The sequence below is a fragment of the Heterodontus francisci genome, chromosome 3 (genome assembly GCF_036365525.1).
Source record: "Heterodontus francisci isolate sHetFra1 chromosome 3, sHetFra1.hap1, whole genome shotgun sequence".
Taxonomy (NCBI): domain Eukaryota; kingdom Metazoa; phylum Chordata; class Chondrichthyes; order Heterodontiformes; family Heterodontidae; genus Heterodontus; species Heterodontus francisci.
This window is the reverse complement of record NC_090373.1, coordinates 44,177,865-44,204,424: the sequence shown is the minus strand read 5'-3', so window position 1 is coordinate 44,204,424 and position 26,560 is coordinate 44,177,865. Positions and strand designations below refer to the sequence as shown.

At 43.9% G+C, this 26,560-nt stretch overlaps 2 protein-coding genes across 2 annotated transcripts in view; one reads left to right on the top strand and one right to left on the bottom strand.

The window, feature by feature from the left end:
- mcph1 (microcephalin 1) overlaps positions 1-26,560 on the bottom strand; it is a 429,556-nt gene that overhangs the window by 211,320 nt on the left and 191,676 nt on the right. The window lies entirely within an intron of this gene.
- The window catches only part of angpt2a (angiopoietin 2a), a 132,437-nt gene that overhangs the window by 103,858 nt on the left and 2,019 nt on the right, over positions 1-26,560 (top strand). Inside the window, exon 8 of the mRNA XM_068021504.1 lies at positions 11,082-11,212. Within this exon, the coding sequence (XP_067877605.1) occupies positions 11,082-11,212 (131 nt within the window). The remainder of the gene's footprint in view (positions 1-11,081; positions 11,213-26,560) is intronic.

Below are 26,560 nucleotides of genomic sequence, written 5' to 3'. Positions count from 1 at the left end.
CAACATGCAACAGGAGAAAGTGTTAATAGAGCACACAGTGCATCACTGCATTTGGAATAAACATATAATACTTAATGCGCATTCATTCAGTTAAATATATCATAACAACATTGTGGAAAACTCTAGTTGTTCACTCTTGTTCACTTTACATTCAAATGCAGCACCCGTGTAATGTGTAATGTAGTCCTGGCAAACAAAGATTTTTCATACAACAAACTTGTTTGAGTACATGAACACAAAAAGCCTTCTGCAAATGACTGCCAGTGGTGAAGAATAACACATTAACTGTAGAGTTGAAGACTCACTAGTCTGAAGTGATTCAGATTGGGCCAATTTGGATCAATGTGTATTTTATTTTGAACTGTAGCTTTAGGTCACTTGAGACTTTATATGTTGTGTCTGTCCATCCACATAACAATACCAAAGACTTGAAACTTCTCTATAAAACCCAGTACACAGTTTAAACAAAAGCTCCAGGTTTAGAGATTGGAATAGGTGTTTGAAGAAATTTCTCCCTTCTAAGCCTAACGTGTTGAAAAATTGAAAATGCATGGTACTTTGGCTTCTCCAATTGCTCAGCTGGTTAAGGTAGTGAGTACTTGAGTCTACAGAATGTGAAACATCCAGGTTTGGTCCTTCATTTGAGCTGACTTTGTGGAAGTCTGGAATCTACAAATAATCACGGTGATCTTGGGTTAGGTAAGGGAAGATCAGCCAGGATTTCCTGCTAAATAACCAGCAATCCTGGTTAGAAATGTACATGTATGGATGTTGGGTGAAGGCAGCATCAGGCTTGGCTGCAGTGTACTTGACAACTGAATAGTCTGCTGACACTCACCAACTGTCACAAAAGAGAAATGACAGATTGGGCAAAGTATTAGAGGGTGAACAACATCTGCAAAACTACTAGTGCAAGGAGGAGTAGGAGGAAGGAGAAAATTGGCGGAAAAATCCATCGATCATTCTGTCAGTCCATTCTAAAATAGCTACCAATTGTTTTGACTCCACATTTTCAGTAGTGGCAAATCCCGAAACATAATCTGTAGTTTAGCATTTGTTTATGGGATCATAGGAAATAGCAGTAGGAGTAGGCCACTCGTACCGTCGAACCTGCTCCACCATTCAAACAGATTATCTACTGATTATCTACCTCTACACCATTTTCCCCTACTATTCCCATATCCCTTGATGTCATATCGATTTCTGTCTTGAACATGCTCAATGATTTAGCTTCCACAGCCCTATGGGGTAGAGAATTCCACAGATTCAACACCCTCTGAGTAAGGAAATTCCACCTTATCACAGTCTTAAATGGTCTGCCCCTTATTCTGGGAGACTGTGGTCCCTGGTTCTGGAATCACCAGCCAGAGGAAACATCCTATCCACATCTACCCTGTCACCCCCTGTAAGAAATTTTTAAGCTTCAATGAGATCACCTCTCATTCTTCAAAACTGTAGAGAATACAGCCCGGTTTCTGCACTCTCTCCTCATCGGACAATCCCGCCATCCCTGTGATTAGTCTTGTGAACCTCCGTTGCACTGCCTCTATTGCAAGTATATCTTTCCCTAGATAAGACGACCAAAATTGTATGCAATATTCCAGGTGCGGTCTCACCAAGGCTTTATACAATTGCAGGAAGACATTTTTACTCCTGTACTCAAATCCCCTTGCAATGAAGGCCAACATACCATTTGTCTTCCTAATTGCTTGCTGCACCTGCATACCAGCGTTTAGTGACTCATGAACAAGGACACCCAGGTCCCTTTGGACATCAACACTTCCCAACCTCTCACCATTTAAGAAATACTCTGCCTTCCTGTTTTTTCTACAAAAGTGGATCACATCACACTTATTCAGAGTATAGTCCATCTGCCATGTTCTTGCCCAGTCACTCAACCTGTCCAAATCACCTTGAAGCCTCCTTGCATCCTCCTCACAACTTACATTCCTTCCTAGTTTTCTGTCGTCTGAAAATTTGGAAATATTATAATTGGTCCCCGCATCCAAATCATTTATACAGATTGTGAACAGCTGTGGCCCAAGCACTGATCCTTGCTGTACCTCACTAGTAACAGCCTGCCATCCTGAGAATGACCCATTTATTCCTACTCTCTGCTTTCTGTCTGTTAACCAATTCTCAATCCATTGCAGGATATTGCCCCCAATCCCATGTGGCTCTAATTTTGTTTACTAACTTCCTGTGTAGGACCTTATCAACAGTCTTCTGAAAATCCAAATACACCACATCCACTGGTTCTCCTTTATCTATGCTACAAGTAACATCCTCAAAAACTCCAACAGGTTTGTCAAACATGATTTTTCTTTCACAGATCCATGTTGATTCTGCCCAATCATATTATTTTCCAAGTGTCCAGTTATCACATCCTTCATAATCGATTCTAACATTTTCCCTCCTACTGACATCAAACTAACAGGTCTGTAGTTCTCTGTTTTCTCTCTCCCTCCTTTCTTAAATAGTGGGGTTACATTTGTTACTTTCCAGTCTGCAGGAACCTTTCCAGATTCTATAGAATTTTGAAAGATAATCACCAATGCATCCATTATCTCTATAGCCACCTCCTTCACCACTCTGGGATGTAGCTCATCTGGTCCAGGGGATTTATTAACCTTCAATCTAGTTAATTTTTTGTGTACTCACCTCTTTATTGATACTAATTTCTTTCAGTTCCTCATTTTTACAAGTTCCTTGGTTCCCTAGTATTTCTGGGAGATTTTGTGTGTCTTCCTCCATGAAGACAGACACACAGTAATTGTTTAGCCTCTCCGCCATTTCCTCATTCTCCACCACAAACTCTCCTGTCTTGGCCTGCAATGGACCCACATTCATCCTTGTTAATCTTTTCCTTTTCACATACCTAAAGAAGCTTTTACAGTCCGTCTGTATGTTTCTAGCTAGCCTGCATTCATAATCTCTTTTCCCTTTCTTTGTCAGTTTCTTGGTCATCCTTTGTTGGACTCTAAATTGCTCTCAATCCTCGGGCTTACCACTTTTTCTGTTGACCTTCTTAGCCACTTCCTTTGACCTAATGCAATGTTTAACTTCTTTTGTTAGCCACGGTTGATTCATCTTTCCCGTTAGGTTTTTGCGTCTTAGAGGAATGTATATTTGTTGTAAATCGTGTAATACTTCTTTAAATACTAGCCATTGCCTGTCTACCGTCAAATTTTTTAATGTATTTTCCCAATCCACCATAGCCAACTTGCCCCTCATACTTTCATAGTTTTCCTTTTTCAGATTGAACGGTATCCCTTTCAAACTTAACGTAAAATTCTGTCATATTGTGGTCACTATTTCCTAATGGCCCTTTACAGCAAGATTATTAATTAGACCTTTCTCATTACATAATACTAAATCTAAAATAGCCTGATCCCGAATTGGTTCTTCAACATACTACTCCAGAAACCCACCTCGTACACACTCTAGGAATTCATCCCCCAGAAGCATTAGTGTTAATTAGGTTTACCCAATCTATATATAAATTGAAGTCACCCATTATTACTGTATTGTCCATCCTACTTGTAGCTCTACTTTCCAGATTTATACCATGCCCAACATTACCACTACAGTTTGGTGGTCTATAAACAACTCCCACCAATGTTTGTTTCCCCTTGCTGTTTCTTAGCTCCAACCAAACTGATTCCACATCTTGCTTCTTCGATCCAAGATCCTCTCTCACTAATACTAATCTCATCCCTTATTAACAGCGCTACCCCATCTCCTTGTCCCCTCCGTCTATCCCTCGAAATGACGAATAACCCTGAATATTCAGTTCCCAGTCCTGGTCACCCTGTAACCACGGCTGAAATTTATGTTGTCTGGTGGCGGCCGTAAACAATGGCAGCCCGCACGCATGGGCCAGGCTTCGCGGAGCCGCCGTGCTATTCAGCGGCTCATTTAAAAGGCAGAGATGGATTTCCGGACGGAGATCCGAAGGTGCGGGAGTGCTGGTCACCGGCACGAATATTGCACTGGGATCGACGGCGGGAGCGGGTAAGTAATTAATTCAGTACTTTTAATACATTAACATATTTACATTTTGATCCCATCGGGGGCTGCCATGGGGCCTCACCGCCACCAACAATATGGGGCTGGGCCTTCCTGAAGGCATTTTCCTGCCCTTCCCAGCCATGACCCCCGACGTCGGTGGGTCTGTAATATTCGCCCCCATGTCTCTGTAAGGGCAATTAAAATCACACCCATTTACCTCTATTTGTACCTTCAAATCATCTACCTTGTTGCGAATACTCTGTGCATTCTGATAGAGTGCCCTTAACTCTGTTTTAACATTATTCCTCATTCCGGTCCTATTTGATGTTTGCCTTTGTCTCGTCTACCTTCCAATTTCATTTACTACTTTTCTACTCCCTGTTACCAGTTTTGCTTCCCTCCAATCGGAGCTCTCTCTTAGGTTCCCAACTGCCTGACAATTTAGTTTAAACCATTCCCAACAGCACTAGCAAATCTCCCTGTGAGGATATTAGTCCTGGTTCTGCTTAGGTGCAACCCATCCATCTTGTACAGGTCCAATCTACCCCAGAACATGTCCAATGCCTCAGAAATCTGATGCCCTCCCCCCTGCACCAATTTTCCCGCCATGCATTAAATCGCTTAATCCTCCTATTCCTATGCTCACTAGCACTTTGCACTGGGAGTAATCCTGAGATTACTGCTTTTGGTGGTCCTGCTTTTTAATTTCTTTCCTAATTCCTTAAACTCTGCTTTCAGGACTTCATCCCTCTTCTTAGCTATGTTGTTGGTACCAATGTGGACCACAACCTCTGGCAGTTCACCCTCCCCCAGAAGAATGTCCTGCAGCTGCTCTGTGACATCCTTGACCCCGGCACCAGGGAGGCAACATATCATCCTGGTGTCACATCTGGTGGCCACAGAAATGCCTGTCTGTTCCTCTAACTAATGAATCCCCTATCACTACTGCCCTTGCACTCCTCCTCCTCCCTTCCTGTGCAGCTGAGCCACCCTGATGCCACGGACTTGGCTCTTGCTGCACTCCTCTGAGGAACCATCGCCCTCACCAGTATTCAAAATGGAAAACTGGTGAGCAAGTTAGATCGACTCAGGGGACTCCTGCACTACCTGCCTGGTTCTCTTAGACTGCCTGGCAGTTACCTATTCCCTCTCTGCCTGCACACATTTAGCCTGTGATGTGACCATCTCCATAAACATCCTAATAGTTATCAAACAATGTTCCTTAAAATTTATGAACTGTACATAGAATGTTTTGATATCTGTTCATCAAATTGCTGTCCCATCAAACTTAAGTGATGAAAAACATACACTTTGTGTGCCCTGCTTTCTGCCCCTGAACAAAGTTACATGAGAAAGCAAATGAATGAAAGCTTTGTCATTTATTTCTCATAACAACTAATTGCAAGAACATTAAAAGTGACCTTTGGATAAACTAGTGATAAAATGCTGCCAAGTAAATCAATTTCATACCCTATAAATACACTTTGTGTAAATATTATAATGGTACATGGGTATCAGTGGACAAATATACCATCAGTATTTGTCTTGGTATTGTCAATTGTACTAACTAAAACATTTCCCACAACATTTTATTCATTTCAATTGCCTGTTTTAAGAACAGTTCCAACAGCAACAAGTCAAATTAAAAACAGACGTATACAAATATCTGAAATGCACAAAATGCTAGAACATTTCTTAGCACTTCATTGGAGTGTTGATTTTTTAAAAAAGTCCTGTCAATAATGGCTAAGTGATTCATTCAGGAGCATCAATTCTGGTGTCGGAAGTAACTGGAAGGGTAAAATGGATGGCAGCACTAGAATGCATCTCCCAATTATCATAACTGTCATTGGAATTGCAGCCAACTTTAAAGTGCACTTTTTCCCTTAAGCCCCCAAAATTAAAAGACCTGAGGCTACCAAATCCATGATCTGGGGTGGAATATGGAATGAGGGGTGCAATTCCAGAAGGAAACTACAATTTGAGGTGGAAACCAGGTCCATTGGCATTCCAACCCATGAAAACTCCACTGAATAATTTGTGCTCCAGTGGAGGAGGTTCCATGCCCATAACATTGCAAAGGCAGTTTAAGGACATGCCTTGGGTTGTTTCCAAACTTTGCTGGGAAGTCTGCCAGAATGTCCTGATAACCCAGGGTAGGTCCTACTGAGTCTCTGTTTTGGGCGTCCAAAAGATTCCCAAGAAAAAAGGCATGACAAAACTATTCAATAATCAACTACCTTAGCCCCACTGCTACCTGGTGGGGTAATTAGGACAAGTTAGTGGCTCCTTATGCAGAAGGTTACTTGGATTAAGAATGCCCTGCTAGAAACAGCGATGAAAGAAGAATCCACAATAGCTTTTAAAAGGGAACTAGTGGTAGGCAGTCTTGGTCATCGGCATTGAAGTCCCCCAACTAACATACTTTCTGACCCTTGCTACCCACAGTCCTTCCTTCAAGTGGTGTTCAATATGAAGGAGTACTGATTCATCAGCTGAGGGAGGGCAGTTGGTGGTAATCAGCATGCTTGACTTCATTAGGTCTGCAGTTAATGTTGAGGACTCCCAGGGCAACTCCCACCTTACCGTCTACCACAGTGCGCTACCTATCTGTCTTGCCGGTGAGTCAGGACATACCCAGGGATGGTGATGGAGGAGTCTAGGATATTGGTTGATAGGTATTATCCTGCGAGTATGACTATGGAAGGCTATTTTGTTTGATGAGTCTGTAGGACAGTTCTCCCAACTTTTTGGCACCAGTCCCCAGATGTTAGTGAGGAGGCTTTTGCAGGGTCAACATCTATGATTCTAAAAATCCTTGCTGTGTCTACCACATTTAAGGAAAGTCAGATTTAACTTCATAAAATAATCTCTACCAAGACATTTGCAGTCAATCAAAGAAACAAAAGCTTAAAAATACTAATTTCCCCCTCACTCTCCTTTCAGAATCAGAGGGAAAAAAGTCTCAGTCCAGCAGATTTGATTGGTCTGGCACCAATTTGGACAGATACAAAAATCGCTGGGGCAGAAAATTGTTGCTTAAGTTCAAATAACAGCAGTTCTCATCCCCTTGGTTCCTAATATAAATGAACCATTCTATTATAAAGTCAGTTTAACTACTCAATGCTGATTGATGGATAAAATTTAAAATGACAGCAGTCCCTATTGATGTTCTTCAACATGGATGAAATGCTTCTTTAGAATTGTTTCCTATACATTAAAGAGCATGGGTGAAAGATATTTTCTTTGAAGCAAAAGAGGGAGGAAAGGGATGAGCAGTAGCAGCATCATCACAACTCTTGAAACAGGTCAATATTTTATTGATCTATATATAACTAGTACGTTATAACCCCTAGAGGGGTGTGCTAAAGTTAAAGTGTTCCTTTATTAGGGAGGAAGCCATAAACAAGATGTAAAATTGAGTGGCAGAGGGGAGGCGATGTGGCGAGGCGTGGAACAAGCGCTGAGCAGATGGGAGGCAGCAGCGAAGAGAAGAGCGGCGTACTCTTGGGTGTGGAATGAAGGTGGCGATCGTAGCCACTGTGGCCATTTTGGTTTCATTTGTTTTCGCTTTTGTGATAAATTGAACAGCGCCATCTTTACTACTGACAGCTGCCAAAAAAAGTTGCAGACAGTGACGTTTCAGTGCAAGAGGCTGCATTTGCGCGTGTGAAAGTACTGCGCTACCTAGTGGTTGTGTTGTCAGCAAATGCAGCAATTAAAATAACAGGTGGCCAAGTTGGAAAAGTTCATCAACTTTGCTTCCAATTTGCCCTTTCATCACCTTCACATGATCCTATCAAACTCTTCCCTTCCCTTCTTTGTCTCCATTTCTTGGGATAGGCTATCGACCAATATCTACTCTCAGCCAGGTGATTCTCTCAGCTTCCTTGATTTACATTTCCTCCCACCCTGCTTCCATTAAGGACCCTATTCCATTCACCCGGTTTTTCCAGCTCTGTCACATCTATTCAGAACATGCCACCTGCTAGGCCAATGCTTCCATTAGGCCTTTCTTCTTCCTCAACTGATGATTCCCTTCCATCATGATGAACAGGGACCTCAATCGTGTTCATTTCATTTCCCACATTTCTGCTCTCACCCCTTTTCCTCCCTCCCAGAACCACAATAGGGATCCACTTGTCCTCACCTTCCATCCCACCAGCCTCCACATTCAACTGATCATCTTCCATTTATGCCACCTCCAACATGATGCCACCACAAAACACATCTTCCCCTCCCCTTTCAACATTCTGAAAGGACTGCTCCTTTTGTGATACCCTGGTCCAATCCTCTATCACCACCACACTCCCTCTCCTTCCCAGCAAGCATCGGAGATGCAACTTCTGCCCTTTTACCTCCTCCCTTCCTACTGCCCAGGGCCTTTAACACTCCTTCCAAATGAAACAGTGATTTACTTGTATTTCTTTCAATTTAGCATACTTATTTGCTGCTCATGATGTGGTCTCCTCTAAACTGGGGAGACCATTTTGTGAACACCTCTGTTCAGTCCCCAAGCATGACCCAGACATTCTGGTCCCATCATTTTATTTCTGTGCCCCATTCCTATTCTGAACTCTCTGTCCTTGGCCTCATTAGAACATAAGAAATAGGAGCAGGAATCTGGCCCCTTGAGACTCCTCCGCCATTCAACTGGATCATGGCTGATCTGATCTTGGCTTCAACTTCACTTTCCTGCATGCTTCCATAATCCTCGAGTCCCCTATAGTTCAAAAATATGTCTCTCTCAGCCTTGAATATGCATTTAATGACTCAGCATCTAGAGTACAGAATTCCAAAGACACATGGCCCTCAGAAAAAAAATCCTCCTCATCTCCATCTTAAATGGGTGACCCCTTACCTTATTCTGAGACTATACCCCCTAGTTCTAGATTCCCCCATGAGGAGGAAGATCCTCTCAACATCTACCCTGTCAAACCCCTTCAGAATCTTATATTTTTCAATAAGCTCACCCCACATTTTTCTAAACTCCAATGAGTATAGACCCAACCTGCTCAAGCTTTTCTCATTAGACAAACCCTTCACCTCAGGCATCAATTTAGTGAACCTTTTCTGGACTGCCTCTAATGCAAGTAAATCCCTCTTTAAATAAGAAGATCAAAGCTGTATGCAGTAGGTGTAGTCTCACCAACACACTGTACATTTGTAGCAAGACTTCCCCCTTTTTTAAAACTCTATCCCCCTTGCAATAAAGGCCAACAATCCATTTGCCTTCCTGATTACTTGCTGTAGCTGCATGCGAACATTTTGCATTTCTTGTACAAGGACACCAGACCCTTCTGTACTACAGAATTCTGTGGTCTCTTCATTGAAATAATATTTTTCTCTTCTATTTGTCCTACTAAAGTGAATTTTTCCCACATTACACTCTATTGCCAAAGCTTTGCTCACTCACTTAACCTATCTATATCCCTTTGCAGACTCTCTGTGTCCTCCTCACAACTTGCATTTCCTCCTATCTTTGTATCATCAACAAATATGGCAACAATACAGTTGGTCCTTTCATCCAAGTCATTAATATACATTGTAAATAGTTGAGGCCCCAGCACTGATCCCTGTGGCACCCCATTAGTTACAGTTTGCCAATCTGAAAATGACCCATTTATCTCAGCACTCTGTTTTCTGTTAGTTAGCCAATCTTCTATCTATGCTAATATATTACCCCAACACCATGATCCCTTATCTTATGCAGTAACATTTTACGTGGCACCTTATCAAATGCCTTTCGGAAAACCAAATACACTATATCACCTGCTTTCCCTTAATCCACCATGCTTATTACATCCACAATTTGTCAAATGCAATTTTTCTTTTTCAAAACCTTGTTGACTCTGCTTGATTGCATTATGATTTTCTAAATGTCCTGCTACTACTTCCTTAATAATGATTCCAGCAATTTCCCAATGACAGATGCTAGGATAACTGGCTATAGCTTCCTGCTTTCTGTCTTCCTCCTTTCTTGAATAGGGGTGTTACATTTTTGGTTTCCTAATCCATTGGGACCTTTCCAAAATCTAGGGGATTTTGCAAGAATATAATGAATGTATCCACTATGTCTGCAGCCACTTCTTTTAACACCCTAGGCTGCCAGCTATTAGATCCATGGGACTTGTCAACCTTTAGTCCCAATAATTTGCCTAGTACTTTTTCTCTTGTGATAATGATTGTTATAACACTGTTTCAATGAAGTTCAACATAGGTCGAGGAACAGCACCTTATCGTTCAATTTGGGACTTTATAACTTTATGACTCAACACTGAGTTCAACAATTTCAGATCATAAACTCTGCTCCCATTTTTAGGACGGCAGCTGTTGAGGATGATTCTGCTATTCCTATTTACTGTCTCCAAGCCCATCTTTTCTTCCTTTATTTTTCCCATACCATCCCCTGTTGCATTGCAACATCATCTCCCCTGCTTTCCACACTATCAGACCTTCCCTTTTGTTCTTTCCCCCCTCCCCTGCTTCTTAAAACCTGTTACATCTATAACCTTTTCCAGTTCTTACTAAAGGTGATTGACCTGAAACATAACTGTTTCTCTCTCCACAAATTCTGCCAGACCCAGAGTATTTCCAACAGTTTCTGTTTTCATTTCAGATTTCCAGCATCCACAGTATTTTGCTTTTGCAACAATGAACTCTCGTTTGACTAGCAGGTTCATAATATACAGATGGTTACAAAGGGCAGTCATTGTACTTTGCCCATTTGACTATCTTCAAAAGAGCTTTATTGCATCCCAGGTCCACTCCAATAACACATCTTTGTTCACATCAAATCACTAAAAAGGCCAAACACCTCATTCCAATAACTAGCAGTTAAGGAAACTGCATTTCACCATGGTGTAAAATTAAAGTTGCTACAGAATTGTTCCTGTAAGTTGGAATATAAAATTGATGTTGACTTCTGAAAGCTGTCCGCATTCTTTTTGGAAATACTGTTTGCCAACTTTATTAACTGCCTTGAGTTGGACAGAGTTAATTTATGCAATTGATCGAGCGACTTAATGGATAGAAATAATGTATTCTGCCCTGATCTATTCCTTCTACAGAATTCATCTTAAAGGCTACAGTGGGACAGCAGGCAGGATAAGCAGTCTCAGCCAAATGGGAAACGATTTTAGCACTAAGGACTCAGACAATGACAAATGCATTTGCAAATGCTCACAAATGGCATCAGGAGGTAAGAGGGAAATTTGTTGTTTTCCATCTTTTTGTTTTATAGAGACATGTGCTGATACTTGGAAAATGTACAAAGGTGTCAAGATGAGTGGTTAGAAGCAATGGTTAGGGCCACTAATTTATGGTAGTTAAATTCCATTTTCATTTCATAGCATTCTGGGAATTTTACCTGTGCTTTAGGATCACATTCCAGAATTCCATCTGCTTTATAATTAAGCAGATCTATGGTGACTAAAAAGTCAAATTATGTTTTTATTGCATAGGATGCTAGGATTTTTCCAGCATGCTTAGCTGTGTTTTGGGTACTGAATCCCACAATTCTAGATATTTTCCCATGAAAACCACAAATCAGTGACTTTAGCATTAGTACACCAGTTGCCAAGTTTTTTGAATGTTAGCTTCCCGTAACTGTTAGCTAGATTTTGCTCTTGTTCTATAATTTAAAGGGACAGACTGAACTAATGTCAAGTACTTATGTTTGCAGTTTGACACACAAAGATTTATGGATTCAGACATTGTGGAAACATTACACAAATACAAATTTGTAGGCCTATAGTCGTTGCCCCACTAAAATATTCTCTTAGGTGCTTTGCAATGAGCAAACAAATATTTCATGCTGGTTTAGCTATTTTTATAAGTAGATGCCTTGTACATGGAACATCTCACATTAAGTCAATCTGATGCACCCAAAGAGTCACCTTACTGCACATATACCAGCATGTACCATTGTCAATATGTACATCACTGTCACAATTCCAAAGTGCAACCTAAGCCCGCAACTTTCTCCGCAGTCTGGATAGGGAGGGTGGGGCTTACGCACAGCTGTGACATTTTCTGTGCATAACCAAAACTGCTATCAATCATTAAAGTAATTATGTTGCTTTAAAAATATATTCTCCCACCTATGGAGTTCTGATTAGAACCAGGGCCAAAAAAGATTCTCTCAGAATAGCTGTTGTCACAATTTGCTGTATCCCCAGTGCAATTAAATGGACAAATTTTCACTTTGAGGTCCATGCCTTTAATTTCAAAATTCTTTTTTTTCCTCCCCCCACCCCCCCAACACTGTGCGCTCCCCAAAATAAACCAACATGAAACTCTATGACCTCGTTTCCAATTCCAAGCTATGTATAAGCATTGCAATTGGAGATCGGTTTAATATATTCCAAGCACTGTATGTTGTCAAAGACAGTAAATTATATATTTCATTAAACAAATTGAATTTAGGGTTCTATTCCTTGGATGAAAGGGGATATCTTTCGTATATGTCAGTTTAAATCTGCCTTAATCATGACGTGCCAATCTGACTACATTACCTTCAGAATATAAAGGTCATAAGGTCAGAAGAACTAGGAGCAGGAAAAGGCAATTCAGCCCTTCGAGCCTGCTCCACCATTCAATACGATTGTGGCTGATGTCATCTCGGCCTCAACTCCACTTTCCTGCCTGTACTCCATAATCCTTCAACCCTTTACTAATTAAAAATCTGTCTATCTCGTCCTTAAATTTACTCAATGTCCCGGCATCCACCGCACTCTGGGGTAGTGAATTCCACAGACTCACGACCCTTTGTGAGAAGTAATTTCTCCTCATCTCTGTTTTAAATCTGCTACCCCTTATCCTAAAACAATGACCTCTCGTTCTAGATTTCCCCACAAGAGGAAACATCCTCTCTGCGTCTTCTTTGTCAATCCCCTTAATCATCTTATACACCTCAATTAGATTTCCTCTCATTCTTCTAAACTCTAGAGAATAAAGGCCTGAAGTGCTCAATATCTCTTCATAAGACAAACCCCTCATCCCTGGAATCAATCTAGTGAACCTCTTCTGAACTGCCTCCAATGCAATTACATCCCTCATCAAGAAAGGGGACCAAATGACCTTATGATTCTTATGGTAATGGGCCAATCTTTCCATCACAAGTTCGTTTCCTTCAGTGCATTGTAGGATCTGGCTCCAGCTGTTACAGGGAGAATGCATGACTAAGGTTCTATGCCACCACCACAGTGTCACAGTATCTAATAGCTGTTACCACAGTTGCACCTCTGACTTGAACACTTCTACAGTCGAAGGTTGAGGTGTAAGACAAGCACATCTGATAGGAACATCGAAAGAAACACTGGTGTCAGGCTTAAATAGCACTCGAGATGTTTTTAATATTTCGTCTGAGTATTTGGTGCTTTTCTTTGGTTTGGGCCTTGGAAAGAGAATCAGTGCTAGGAGGGTGGTTTAAGTGCAAATGGACAGCATGTTCTTAGGGCGGGAACCTGTGGAAAGTCAAAGCTGGTGAGTGGCAGGAAATTTTCATTGATGGCAGGAGGTGTCTGCAACCAAGTTCTACTCCAAACTCTCAACTTGCACCTCAACTCCCATCTTTTTCTGTAAGACAGCCCACTCTCCTGCATGCTCCCCATGCCTTATGTCATGGTCTGTAAATACAAAATATGCAGTGCAACACAGTCCAGGGTACTGATATATTATGTCAGATTCATCATGCTCAAAGCCAAGCGACTGATCGATATCAAACTTATACAATTAAATCCGGCCCACGGTTGAGCACATCAATATGGAATCCTCTCCTTAGAAATCTCTGACAAGCCATCTTTACTGAATTCAGATGCATCTAGTAGCTCTTCGACAATTGCTGCCTTGTTGAATCCCTCAATATATACTATGATGTATTAGTTGACACACTTAACCCTAGAAAGCTTATTAGGCCTCGATATAACACAACTGGCATAATGTTTGATTGTCATGGGACAATTTTCAATACTGTTCAAAAGAAAATGAAGAACTTGAGTATTGCTGAAAATAGAGACATGTTGTCGAAGCTTTTCATCTTGCACTCATCAGGACAATCTGCAAGAATAACAATGTAAGGGAAAACAACAACTTTATACTCTATGAGAAGAGAGTGCTGATTGGTAGAGGCGTTGCCATGGAGAATGCACCAGTTTATGGTGACTGACAGTTGAGTTCTGATGAAAGGTCACAGACCTGAAACGTCAACGCTGTTTCTCTCTCCACAGATGCTGCCTGGCCTACTGAGTAATTCCAGCACTTTATGTTTTTATTTCAGATTTTCAGCATCTGCAGTATTTTGCTTTTATTTTAGTTAACTGCTAAGCTTTGTTTGAAATTTAAACCAGGCAGCTTGGCTCTGATTGGTCAAGGCATTGCCCTGAGGAATAAACCAGCGAATGGTTGTCACTTATTTTGTTTAGCTGAAACAGGGACAATGTTTGTACTTTCTGTCTGTAAACAGAGCCCTGTGTATTAATATATGTAGCATCCAGTACGCGCAAATGCACCACACTGCGAGCCCTACTGACAATCTTAAATTGGTTGTCAGCATAGTTCTTAGCACACTGAGGATTATTTAGCAAATCTTGTCCAATCGCAAAATCACATCTAATGTTTTGAGTTTTGCAAGCACAGGCTGGTTGGGTGCAGCCTGTACCTTGTCCATTGCGAGCAGTGAAAGGGACATGTTGTTTCATACAATCCATCCGTCTTTGGGATGTACAGCCTATATATCTAGCATCACACTGGCATTGAAATTCATATATCACATTACTCATTTGTGTTTTTAGGCAGGAGGTCTTTTTGGCTTGACAGCAGCATCCTGTTAGTGGCGAATACTACACGTGTTGCTACTGCACAGTAGCAGCTAGCTTCACCTTTTGCTCCAATTTTTGGGATACATTACCCATCCAGGGTAATTTGAGGTAGATTAGGCACTTTACAGGGCAGAAAATGATAACCTTAGGCCCATTCAAAAGTTTGTGTGATATACAGCGAGAAATGATCTGATCAGAGGTCCTCGAGGCAGCTGACATCCCCAGCTTATACACCCTACTGAGCCAGCGGCACTTGAGATGGCTTGGCCATGTGAGCCACATGGAAGATGGCAGGATCCCCAAGGACACATTGTACAGCAAGCTCGTTACTGGTATCAGACCCACCAGCCGTCCATGTCTCCGCTTTAAAGACGTCTGCAAACGCGACATGACGTCCTGTGACATTGATCACAAGTCGTGGGAGTCAGTTGCCACTGATCGCCAGAGCTGGCGGGCAGCCTTAAAGATGGAGCTAAAGTGTGGCGAGTCGAAGAGACTCAGCAGTTGGCAGGAAAAAAGACAGAAATGCAAGGGGAGAGCCAACTGTGCAACAGCCCCGACAACCAATTTTATCTGCAGCACCTGTGGAAAAGTCTGTCACTCTGAAATTGGCCTTTATAGCCACTCTAGGCGCTGCTTCACAAACCACTGACCACCTCCTGGCGCTTACCCATTGTCTCTCGAGAAAAGGAGGCCAAAGAAGAAGAGGAGAAGAATTTTAGCATCAAGCTTGCATGGTGAGCAAATGGCTCGGGCCCTGGTTATGAAGTTGCCGATAAGGCCAATCTTATAGTGCGTGGAACTGTAAGAATCCCAATGCGTGTATTGACCACTGAAGGTAGGTTTGCGGTAGACTGTGGTAGAGAACCCCTTAGCAGATTTCTCAACTAGTACGTCAAGGAAATGGAGCTCATTTGACTGCTCCATTTCAAATGTGAATTTGAGCACAGGATGGGACCCATTATGACGTGTAAGGAAATTATTACATGCAGATGCGGATTCAAATATAGCAAACCTACCATTCACATATCGGAAATATGCAAGAGGTAGGAGGTTAGGTGTTCCCTCAAAGACATGTTTCTCATGGAACCCAACAAAGATGTTTGCGAGAGCTGGACCTAGAGGACATCCCTTGGAAACACCATCTACTTGGGCATTCATTGTGTCGTAAAAACTGAACTCAACTGCGCGTGTTGCCGAGTTCATAAGTTCAATGAATACTGTTTCATGCAATGGTGGAGGATCTAGATCGCCATGATATAGTGCTGCAGAGCAAATATCTATAGCTTCCTTAAGTGGTACATTGGTGAATAGGCTAGCAATGTCAAATGAGCACATGGACACGGCATTGCTAGCGATATGCAAGTCCTGTATGGTCTTTGCAAATGTGAAGGAATCATTCACCGTTCTGTGGAGAACTTGCTCAAAACTGGTTATAACAATTCGCCCAACTATTTGGCCAATTCATGTTGTGCAGAACCGGTCATAGATAAGATAAGGGCGTAGAGGGACATCAATCTTGTGTGTCTTGGGAAGCCCATACATATGCGATGAAGCGAGCCTCGAGGACGAACTCTTTCATATATATCACCCGGCAGCTCATTGCTCTTACACAAGTCCAACAAGCGTTTTTCTAAAGCTTACTTTCAAGCAAGACTGTCTGGTCATGTTGAGGGGCAGGTCAAATGGATACGAATTTGGACCCATCATTAAAAATGGCTTGCATTTTGTTGGTATAGTCACACTTGACTATTCCCATCCCTTTGTCAGGTTTACTGATGTGTTTGTCCGGGTTGGTCCGAATGACATGTCTCATTTCTACATGCAACGTGAATGGCTGTTAGTGTTGCAAGGCCTTCAGACCATCTATTTTTGACTAGTTGCCTTCCTGAGTTTTAGTTCTATCTTTTTTTTATTCATTCATGGGATGTGGGTGTCGCTGACCAGGCCAGCATTTATTGCCCATCCCTAATTGCCCTTGAGAAGGTGGTGGTGAGCTGCCTTCTTGAACTGCTGCAGTCCATTTGGGGTAGGTATCCCCACAGTGCTGTTAGGAAGGGAGTTACAGGATTTTGACCCAGCGACAGTGAAGGAACGGCGATATAGTTCCAAGTCAGGATGGTGTGTGACTTGGAGGGGAACATGCAGGTGGTGGTGTTCCCACGTATTTGCTGCCCTTGTCCTTCTAGTTGGTCGAGGTCGCGGTTTGGAAGGTGCTGTCTAAGGAGCCTTGGTGCATTGCTGCAGTGCATCTTGTGGATGGTGCACACTGCTGCCACTGTGCGTCGGAGTGAATGTTTGTAGATGGGGTGCCAATCAAGCGGGTTGCTTTGTCCTGGATGGTGTCGAGCTAGTTGAGTGTTGTTGGAGCTGCACTCATCCAGGCAAGTGGAGAGTATTCCATCACACTCCTGACATGTGCCTTGTCGATGGTGGACAGGCTTTGGGGAGTCAGGAGGTGAGTTACTCTACCTCAGGATTCCTAGCCTCTGACCTGCTCTTGTAGCCATGGTATTTATATGGCTACTCCAGTTCAGTTTCTGGTCAATGGTAGCCCCTAGAATGTTGATATCTGTGTCTGGGAGCTCTGGAACCATCATAGGCTGGAATTTTATGTCTCCTCCCCCCCCACCAAACAATGGGCTGGTGGGGGGGTGGAGGAGCGTAAAATGGAGTGGGAGGTGGGGCCCTTCCCAACCCACTCCTGCCTCCACCTCTATTTTACACGGGGCAGTGGGAGATAGCCCGCCTGCCCCAGGTCAGTCAAGGCCCTTAAGTGGCCAATTAATGGCCACCACTCACCGCCACAGGGATTTTACCATTAGCAGGCGGGTGACCCAGGCCTGAGAAAAGCCACCTGACAAAAGTAGACGGCTTTCTGATGGTCTGGACTGGGGAGGGGGCCCTCCTGAATGGGTACCCTGTGCCTGTCGGAGGGCCACCCCAGATGCCCCAACCACTCCCAACGCCCAACATGCCCCCACCAATCGACCCCCCTTGCCTCGCCGGGGCCCGACCGATCACTTCCGGCGAGGCGCCAAACACCTACCTTTTTCCAGGGCCGTCCTTTCTCTTCATATGGAAACTGGGTTTTAGTCCCAGCAGTGGCCATCGCTCCCAGTGGCGCTGTTGAGACTAAGAGCTGCCAGTTCGTTGATTGGCTTGCAGCTCCATTAGGTGGAAGTCCCGCCTAAGACCAATTAAGGGCCTAGGGACCGTAAAATCCGGACTGGATACCCAGGCCCGGCGGAGATGGAATCGCCACCTACTTTTCAGTCGGTGGACAGCTCCTGTCCACCAGGTGAAAATTTCCGGCCTTAGAATCTTACAGCAAAGAAGGAGGCCATTTGGCCCATCATGTCCAAGCTGACTCTTTGAAAGAGCTATCCAGTTAATCCACTATTTCCCCATAACTCTGCAAATGCTTTCCTTTACAATTATATATCCAATTCCCTTTTGAAAGTTGCTATTAAATCTGCTTCCACCACTCTTACTGTGTAAAAAATACTTCATCTCACCCCTAGTTCTTTTGCCAATTATCTTAAATCTGTGCTCTCTGGTTACCGGCCTTCCTGCCATTGGAAACAGTTACTCATTACTCGTTCTATCTAAACCCTTCCTAAATTGTGAACACCGCCATTAAATATCCCTTTAACTTTCCCTGCTGTAAGGAGAACAGTTCCAGCATCTCCAGTCTCTCCACATAACTGAAGTCCCTCATCCTATCATTCAATCATATCAACAACAAAGTAACGACTTGCATTTACACAGCAAAGAAATTCCAAGGTGCTTCATAGGAGCGTTATCAAACAAAATTTGACACCGAGCCACTTTTGGAGGTATTAGAACGGGTGAGCAAAAGTTTGGGCAATAGAATTCAATCATCTGCTTTGTACATCTTGTAACCCTCAAACATGTTCCACTGGAATTATGTTGCATTGAACAAGAAATAAGTTCAATTCCTGTACTTAAGATTAAATTAATCTCCAATATTACATCAATTAAGTTGTCAATCACCTACACTGTTACTGCAACAGAGGTACTCATCCAGTGCTGTTTTTTTTGGCTTGTAACCGTTGACCTAAGTCGCTCTCAATGCCTCTCTGCTTATTTTTGACAGTCCGAGTCTCCTTTGGGACAAGGATCTCTGTTGCTGCTTTTCTACCCCTTATTACAAGACTCCGGACCTCGCTTTCAAGATGGCTCCTGGGCTGGAAGCTCCCTAGGAAGCTCCCTTGCTATTCAACTCTATCCATGGCCATCTGCTCCCATCCCTAACGTTTTCTCCCCCAATCTGCCCTCTTAAACTGTTTAAATTCCCCTGGCTCTTTAAATCAGTTCATTTTAGCCCTATCTAAAAGTTAACAGTTAGTTTAGTGTATGTTACCTGGGCCCACTGCCCTCCCCCAGCCACACCTGCTCTTTGTTTTCTCAATGAAATTGATCCGGATGAAACTGACGAGCACAGCTGCCGATACTTTAATCTCCGATCCTGCTGTCTTCACAGTCCAGAGTGTCTGCAGCCACGGCATGCGGTAAGTCCATTGAGGTGAAGAAGGAGCTGCGGGACCCGAGAGAAGTCCTGTGAAAAGGTGCCCCGAACACCCAAAACATCCACGAACGGCACCCCCGGCCGCAACTTCAAAGCGCCCGCGGGAGATGGCTCGGAGAGCATCTGCAGCGCACTGTCGGCAATGCTGCATGCCTTTATTTAAACCACTGCAAAAAAAAAAACCCTTAGCAAATGTAATCACCTCTAAGTCTGCCAAATGATGCTTCACCTCCCGAAGGACGTGGATGAGCTTTCCGGACGTCGATGGTGGGCACTGAGGAAATGGCTTATTACCTGCACCAGATTCCACCCCCCCTCCCCCCCCCCCCCACCCCCGTCCCCTTCCCTGCTCCACCCTCTCAGTTCACCCCCTCACAACCCCGTCCCAGCCCGCCCCCCCCTCGCACCATCTTCACCCCGCACCCCCTTCCCCTGCACCCCCCCCCACCCCCTCCCTCTACCCCTCCCCCTTGCATCCCCTCCTCCCACCGGCACCATCCTACACCTGTGTAGGGGCCCCAACAACCCCACTGCCTTGTGGGCGTCTCGGCAGAGACCAAGGCTAAGGGAGTAAACCCTAACAGAAAATCCGGAGCGGAACCCCGTAGGCGGTCATGTGTCACCTTTGGCATGTTTCCGGCAGTTCCTGCAGCCATACTGGTGCCAAACGTCGTGTCCTGCACTCCTTTGGACCCCACCAGAAAGGCCGAGAGGGGGGTTTTGACGACTGGGCAACTCTCAACCTCCATAAATTTGCCCAGGCATGCGCCATGGAGAGGTCACTCCATAGTTGCCTCACAGCGACTGAAACAACACGGAAGGCAGCAGTTACGGGTTATAAGTCCAGATAAATTGGCGTAGAAACTGGGCGCCACGGGTTGCCTTTGTCGGTGGGAGAGGTCATTGCACCTCACTGGACAGCTACCGCCCGCCTCAAACCGGGCAGCCCCCGGTCAATAAGGTTCTGTCCCGCCACAGTCTGCCTGCTTCAATGGGTGCTTGGAGCTCAGGGTCATTGCCCGAAAGGTGGACTGATACACCGCACCAAACAACATGAAAAATGGAAAGAAGGTACCAGCCCTTCGCTTTGCAAGCTGGAACGTCAGAACTATGTGTCCTGGCCTGTCGGAAGACCTTACACAAATCAACGATTCTCGGAAGACCGCCATCATTAACAACGAGCTCAGTAGACTCAATGTGGACATTGCAGCACTTCAGGAGACTCGCCTCCCCGCGAGTGGCTCTCTAGCAGAGCAAGACTACACCTTCTTCTGGCAGGGCAGGGATCCTGAAGAACCAAGACAGCATGGAGTGGGCTTCGCCATCAGAAACTCCTTGCTCAGCATGATAGAGCCTCCCTCAAATGGCTCGGAACGCATACTGTCCATCCGACTGCTCACCACCTCTGGTCCAGTACACCTACTCAGCATCTATGCTCCAACACTCTGTTCCGCACCTGAAGCTAAAGACCAGTTCTATGAACAACTCCATAACATCATTAGCAGCATCCCCAACACCGAACACCTATTCCTGCTGGGGGACTTTAATGCCAGGGTTGGGGCCGACCATGACTCATGGCCCTCCTGCCTTGGGCGCTATGGCGTTGGAAGGATGAATGAGAACGGGCAGAGACTGCTTGAGTTGTGTACCTATCATAACCTCTGCATCACCAACTCGTTCTTTCACACTAAACCCTGTCACCAGGTTTCATGGAGGCACCCAAGATCACGTCGTTGGCACCAGCTAGACCTCATTGTCACAAGGCGAGCCGCCTTAAACAGTGTTCAAATCACACGCAGCTTCCACAGTGCGGACTGCGACACCGACCACTCCCTGGTGTGCAGCAAGGTTAGACTCAGACCAAAGAAGTTGCATCATTCCAAGCAGAAGGGCCACCCGCGCATCAACACGAGCAGAATTTCTCACCCACAGCTGTTACAAAAATTTCTAAATTCACTTGTAACAGCCCTTCAAAACACTCCCACAGGGGATGCTGAGACCAAGTGGGCCCACATCAGAGACGCCATCTATGAGTCAGCTTTGACCACCTACGGCAAAAGTGCGAAGAGAAATGCAGACTGGTTTCAATCTCATAATGAAGAGCTGGAACCTGTCATAGCCGCTAAGCGCATTGCACTTTTGAACTACAAGAAAGCCCCCAGCGATTTAACATCCGCAGCACTTAAAGCAGCCAGAAGTACTGCACAAAGAACAGCTAGGCGTTGCGCAAACGACTACTGGCAACACCTATGCAGTCATATTCAGCTGGCCTCAGACACCGGAAACATCAGAGGAATGTATGATGGCATGAAGAGAGCTCTTGGGCCAACCATCAAGAAGATCACCCCCCTCAAATCTAAATCGGGGGACATAATCACTGACCAACGCAAACAGATGGACCGCTGGGTTGAGCACTACCTAGAACTGTACTCCAGGGAGAATGCTGTCACTGAGACTGCCCTCAATGCAGCCCAGCCTCTACCAGTCATGGATGAGCTGGACATACAGCCAACCAAATCGGAACTCAGTGATGCCATTGATTCCCTAGCCAGCGGAAAAGCCCCTGGGAAGGACAGCATTACCCCTGAAATAATCAAGAGTGCCAAGCCTGCTATACTCTCAGCACTACATGAACTGCTATGCCTGTGCTGGGACGAGGGAGCAGTACCCCAGGACATGCGCGATGCCAACATCATCACCCTCTACAAAAACAAAGGTGACCGCGGTGACTGCAACAACTACCGTGGAATCTCCCTGCTCAGCATAGTGGGGAAAGTCTTTGCTCGAGTCGCTCTGAACAGGCTCCAGAAGCTGGCCGAGCGCGTCTACCCTGAGGCACAGTGTGGCTTTCGTGCAGAGAGATCGACTATTGACATGCTGTTCTCCCTTCGTCAGATACAGGAGAAATGCCGTGAACAACAGATGCCCCTCTACATTGCTTTCATTGATCTCACCAAAGCCTTTGACCTCGTCAGCAGACGTGGTCTCTTCAGACTACTAGAAAAGATCGGATGTCCACCAAAGCTACTAAGTATCATCACCTCATTCCATGACAATATGAAAGGCACAATTCAACATGGTGGCTCCTCATCAGAGCCCTTTCCTATCCTGAGTGGTGTGAAACAGGGCTGTGTTCTCGCACCCACACTTTTTGGGATTTTCTTCTCCCTGCTGCTTTCACATGCGTTCAAATCCTCTGAAGAAGGAATTTTCCTCCACACAAGATCAGGGGGCAGGTTGTTCAACCTTGCCCGTCTAAGAGCGAAGTCCAAAGTACGGAAAGTCCTCATCAGAGAACTCCTCTTTGCTGACGATGCTGCTTTAACATCTCACACTGAAGAATGCCTGCAGAGTCTCATCGACAGGTTTGCGTCTGCCTGCAATTAATTTGGCCTAACCATCAGCCTCAAGAAAACGAACATCATGGGGCAGGATGTCAGAAATGCTCCATCCATCAATATTGGCGACCACGCTCTGGAAGGGGTTCAAGAGTTCACCTACCTAGGCTCAACTATCACCAGTAACCTGTCTCTAGATGCAGAAATCAACAAGCGCATGGGTAAGGCTTCCACTGCTATGTTCAGACTGGCCAAGAGAGTGTGGGAAAATGGCGCACTGACACGGAACACAAAAGTCCGAGTGTATCAGGCCTGTGTCCTCAGTACCTTGCTCTACGGCAGCGAGGCCTGGACAACGTATGCCAGCCAAGAGCGACGTCTCAATTCATTCCATCTTCGCTGCCTTCGGAGAATACTTGGCATCAGGTGGCAGGACTATATCTCCAACACAGAAGTCCTTGAAGCGGCCAACATCCCCAGCTTATACACACTACTGAGTCAGCGGCGCTTGAGATGGCTTGGCCATGTGAGCCGCATGGAAGATGGCAGGATCCCCAAAGACACATTGTACAGCGAGCTCGCCACTGGTATCAGACCCACCGGCCGTCCATGTCTCCGTTATAAAGACGTCTGCAAACGCGACATGAAATCGTGTGACATTGATCACAAGTCGTGGGAGTCAGTTGCCAGCATTCGCCAGAGCTGGCGGGCAGCCATAAAGACAGGGCTAAATTGTGGCGAGTCGAAGAGACTTAGTAGTTGGCAGGAAAAAAGACAGAGGCGCAAGGGGAGAGCCAACTGTGCAACAGCCCCAACAAACAAATTTCTCTGCAGCACCTGTGGAAGAGCCTGTCACTCCAGAATTGGCCTTTATAGCCACTCCAGGCGCTGCTTCACAAACCACTGACCACCTCCAGGCGCGTATCCATTGTCTCTCGAGATAAGGAGGCCCAAAAGAAAAAGAATTACAAGACTCCTCAAAGACTTGGGCCTTTTCCCATTCCCATCACACTCCAGCTAAAAAATACATTTGAAAGAAAATCACATGATCTTGAAGGTGACTAAACAAAGATCTGAATCCTCCATTAATCATGAAGATTTAAAATATGTAATTTATATATTTTTAAAAAAACTAATTGGCATTTAGTTGATATACAGCCTTGTCTCTCTTGGTCAACTAAAAACTCTGCACCTCACCATCAATTGCTGGGCTGAGGCTGGGTGGAGACAGGCAAGCAATGTTACGATGGTGGAAGTGGGTGAACTTTGTGGTGCAGAGTTTAGGGGATCTGATGATCAGCTTTGGGTCAAGTAGGACACTGAGGTTGCGCAACCTGAGACAGTGGCAGGGGAAGGAAAGAGAGTTACAGACTATGATAATAGAGACAGATCATAAACATCATGGCACATCACATCATTCACATCATTGTTAAAGTATGTTGAGCTCCATGCGGCATTGACGATAATGAGAGATTCCTGGTACATTTCATAAGCACAGTGCCCAAACACTCGAATGATGCAGCTACAGGGGAATTTGCGCCGTTTAATAAGTAATGTATTATTCATATTCTGAAAGCATCCTGTTAATCTACTGAAGCTAGCATCTTGGAACTTCTGAGGGGTAAATTTAATTTACTATAATAATTTATTGTGTGGCAGTGCAAAGTTGTGTGAAATTACACTCTTATCAACATTTCTACTGGTGTACTTCCAATAGGCTACTGCATCTGTAATGCAGAATAGAAAATGCACCAGTGCAGCTGAAGTCAGGAATGGCAAAGAATAAGCTACACAAGGCTTGAAAATTGCCTTAGAATTCTTGAGTATTGTTATGATCTCCATGGAGTCCACAACAAGCATAAAGAATAGGATCCACCGAGTGACCCCAATTTAGGAAAGTAAACCAAACAGAAAAAATTTCACTTTTATAAATTTTCCTTTACACTCAAACTAAAACCAACATAAATTAAACACGAAGCAGCAGACAGATTATGGTCCTATATATAACTATCAGATACAGCAGAGATGAGTCTCAGTTTGACTGGACAGTTCAGCCAGCATATATGGCAACAATTACAGCCACACTGTTCTTCACAACTCTGAAGTTTCTCAGGTAGATTTTCAGCTCCTTTCTTCAAGAATTTAGCCCTGTTCTTCTCCCAACAGCACTTCCCTCTCAATCCGGCCTCTATGGGTGCAGTCTTCACCACAAGACACATTTCTCCAGAACCCCCTCAGCTCTGCTCACAACAGTCTTGATGACGTGGATTTACTAGTCTTTCCATTATCTGAGTCCTGCAGTGATAAACTGTGCACTGTATGGCCTGGTCTGGTAACAGAAATAGCTCCTGGATTCAGTCTTCACTTTTTTCTGCTTGCTGGTGCTTCACTCTTGCCCGATCTGTTTGATCTGAGGATCTGTCTCCTTTTATCTGATTCTAACCAGTGTCAGTTTCCAAGGAAATCTGAAGTTGTTTTTCCAGCTTCTGTTTCAGTTTTTGTTTCTTTTTCTGTTTCAGTTCTAGCTTCTGTTTCAATTCGAGTTTCAGTTTCAATTCTGGCTCCCTCTCAGTTAGGGTCTGTCTCCAAAAAACAAGCTTTGCAACCATCACATTCCATCACATTTTTTTAAAATTTAAAATTATATAAACATGGATACAGACAATATTATTTAAAATAATGTGGAATTCTATGCAGGAGTATATCAATTGCATTGGTGGCTCATAAGTGGAATAAAATCAATCTTAATCTTGTGAAATTTGATCACATTTATTTGTGATAAATCCCAGAAAAGAAACTAATGATAAAAAAGTTTCAATTGGAGACCTAGCTGTAATGCAAATATATTGGCTAAATTATTGTGAACAAATTTTAATGCCAAGAGTTCAGGGTGCATGGTGGTACAACATCCCATAAGTAAAACTCATCTGCCATTAACTCATAAATGTGTTTGGATACTTTCTTAAAACATAAATCAGACAAGGCAACATGTTCTTTGTAAATTACCAGTAATAGCTTAGCAATATCCATTAATAAACATTCACTATGATAACAAAAAGCATTTACATAGCACCTTTCACTTAGTAAAACGTCTGAAGACACTACACAGGACTGATTAATCAAACACAATTTGATACAGAGCCACATAAGGATATATCAGGAGAGGTGACCAAAAGCTTGGTCAAAGAGGTAGATTTTAATTAAGTGTCTTAAAAGAGGAGACTCTTTCAAGTCCTGCTCAAAAACTTCTGCCCCCCATTTTGTTTTGTTTTTCTTTGCTGGTTTGTTTTTTCTCAAAGTTCTGTTATTTGCTTTCAGATGACAACTGTTCAGGATCCTGCCATTCACACCTCCTCTAGAGACATCTTTTGTTGCTTTACTTGTCTCATTACTACATCCTTTGGCCTTGCAACATGAAAACTTTTGTCATTCAATCTTGCGCGTCCTTCACCCTATCATAGACCTTCCCTTTTGTACTTCTTCCTACTCTCCCCACACTTTCACTTGCTCAAAACCTATTACGTTTCTAACTTTTCTCAGTTCTGATGAAAGGTCATCGATCTGATATGTTAACTCTGTTTCTCTCTCTATAGATGCTGCCAGATCTGCTGAGTATTTCCAGCATTTTGTGCCATTTCAGGTTCCCAGCATCCGCAGCATTTTGTTTTTGCAGAACATTTGAAAGTTTTGCACATTTAACTGACACAAGAGAATTGAAACAATACTGAGAGACTGGACCTTGGGATTAGTTTAATAACTTACTTATGATAGTTGTAAATGAAATAACGTAATGAGTTACTTATGATAGTAGATTATCTCTCCTGGTCATCTTACTGCAA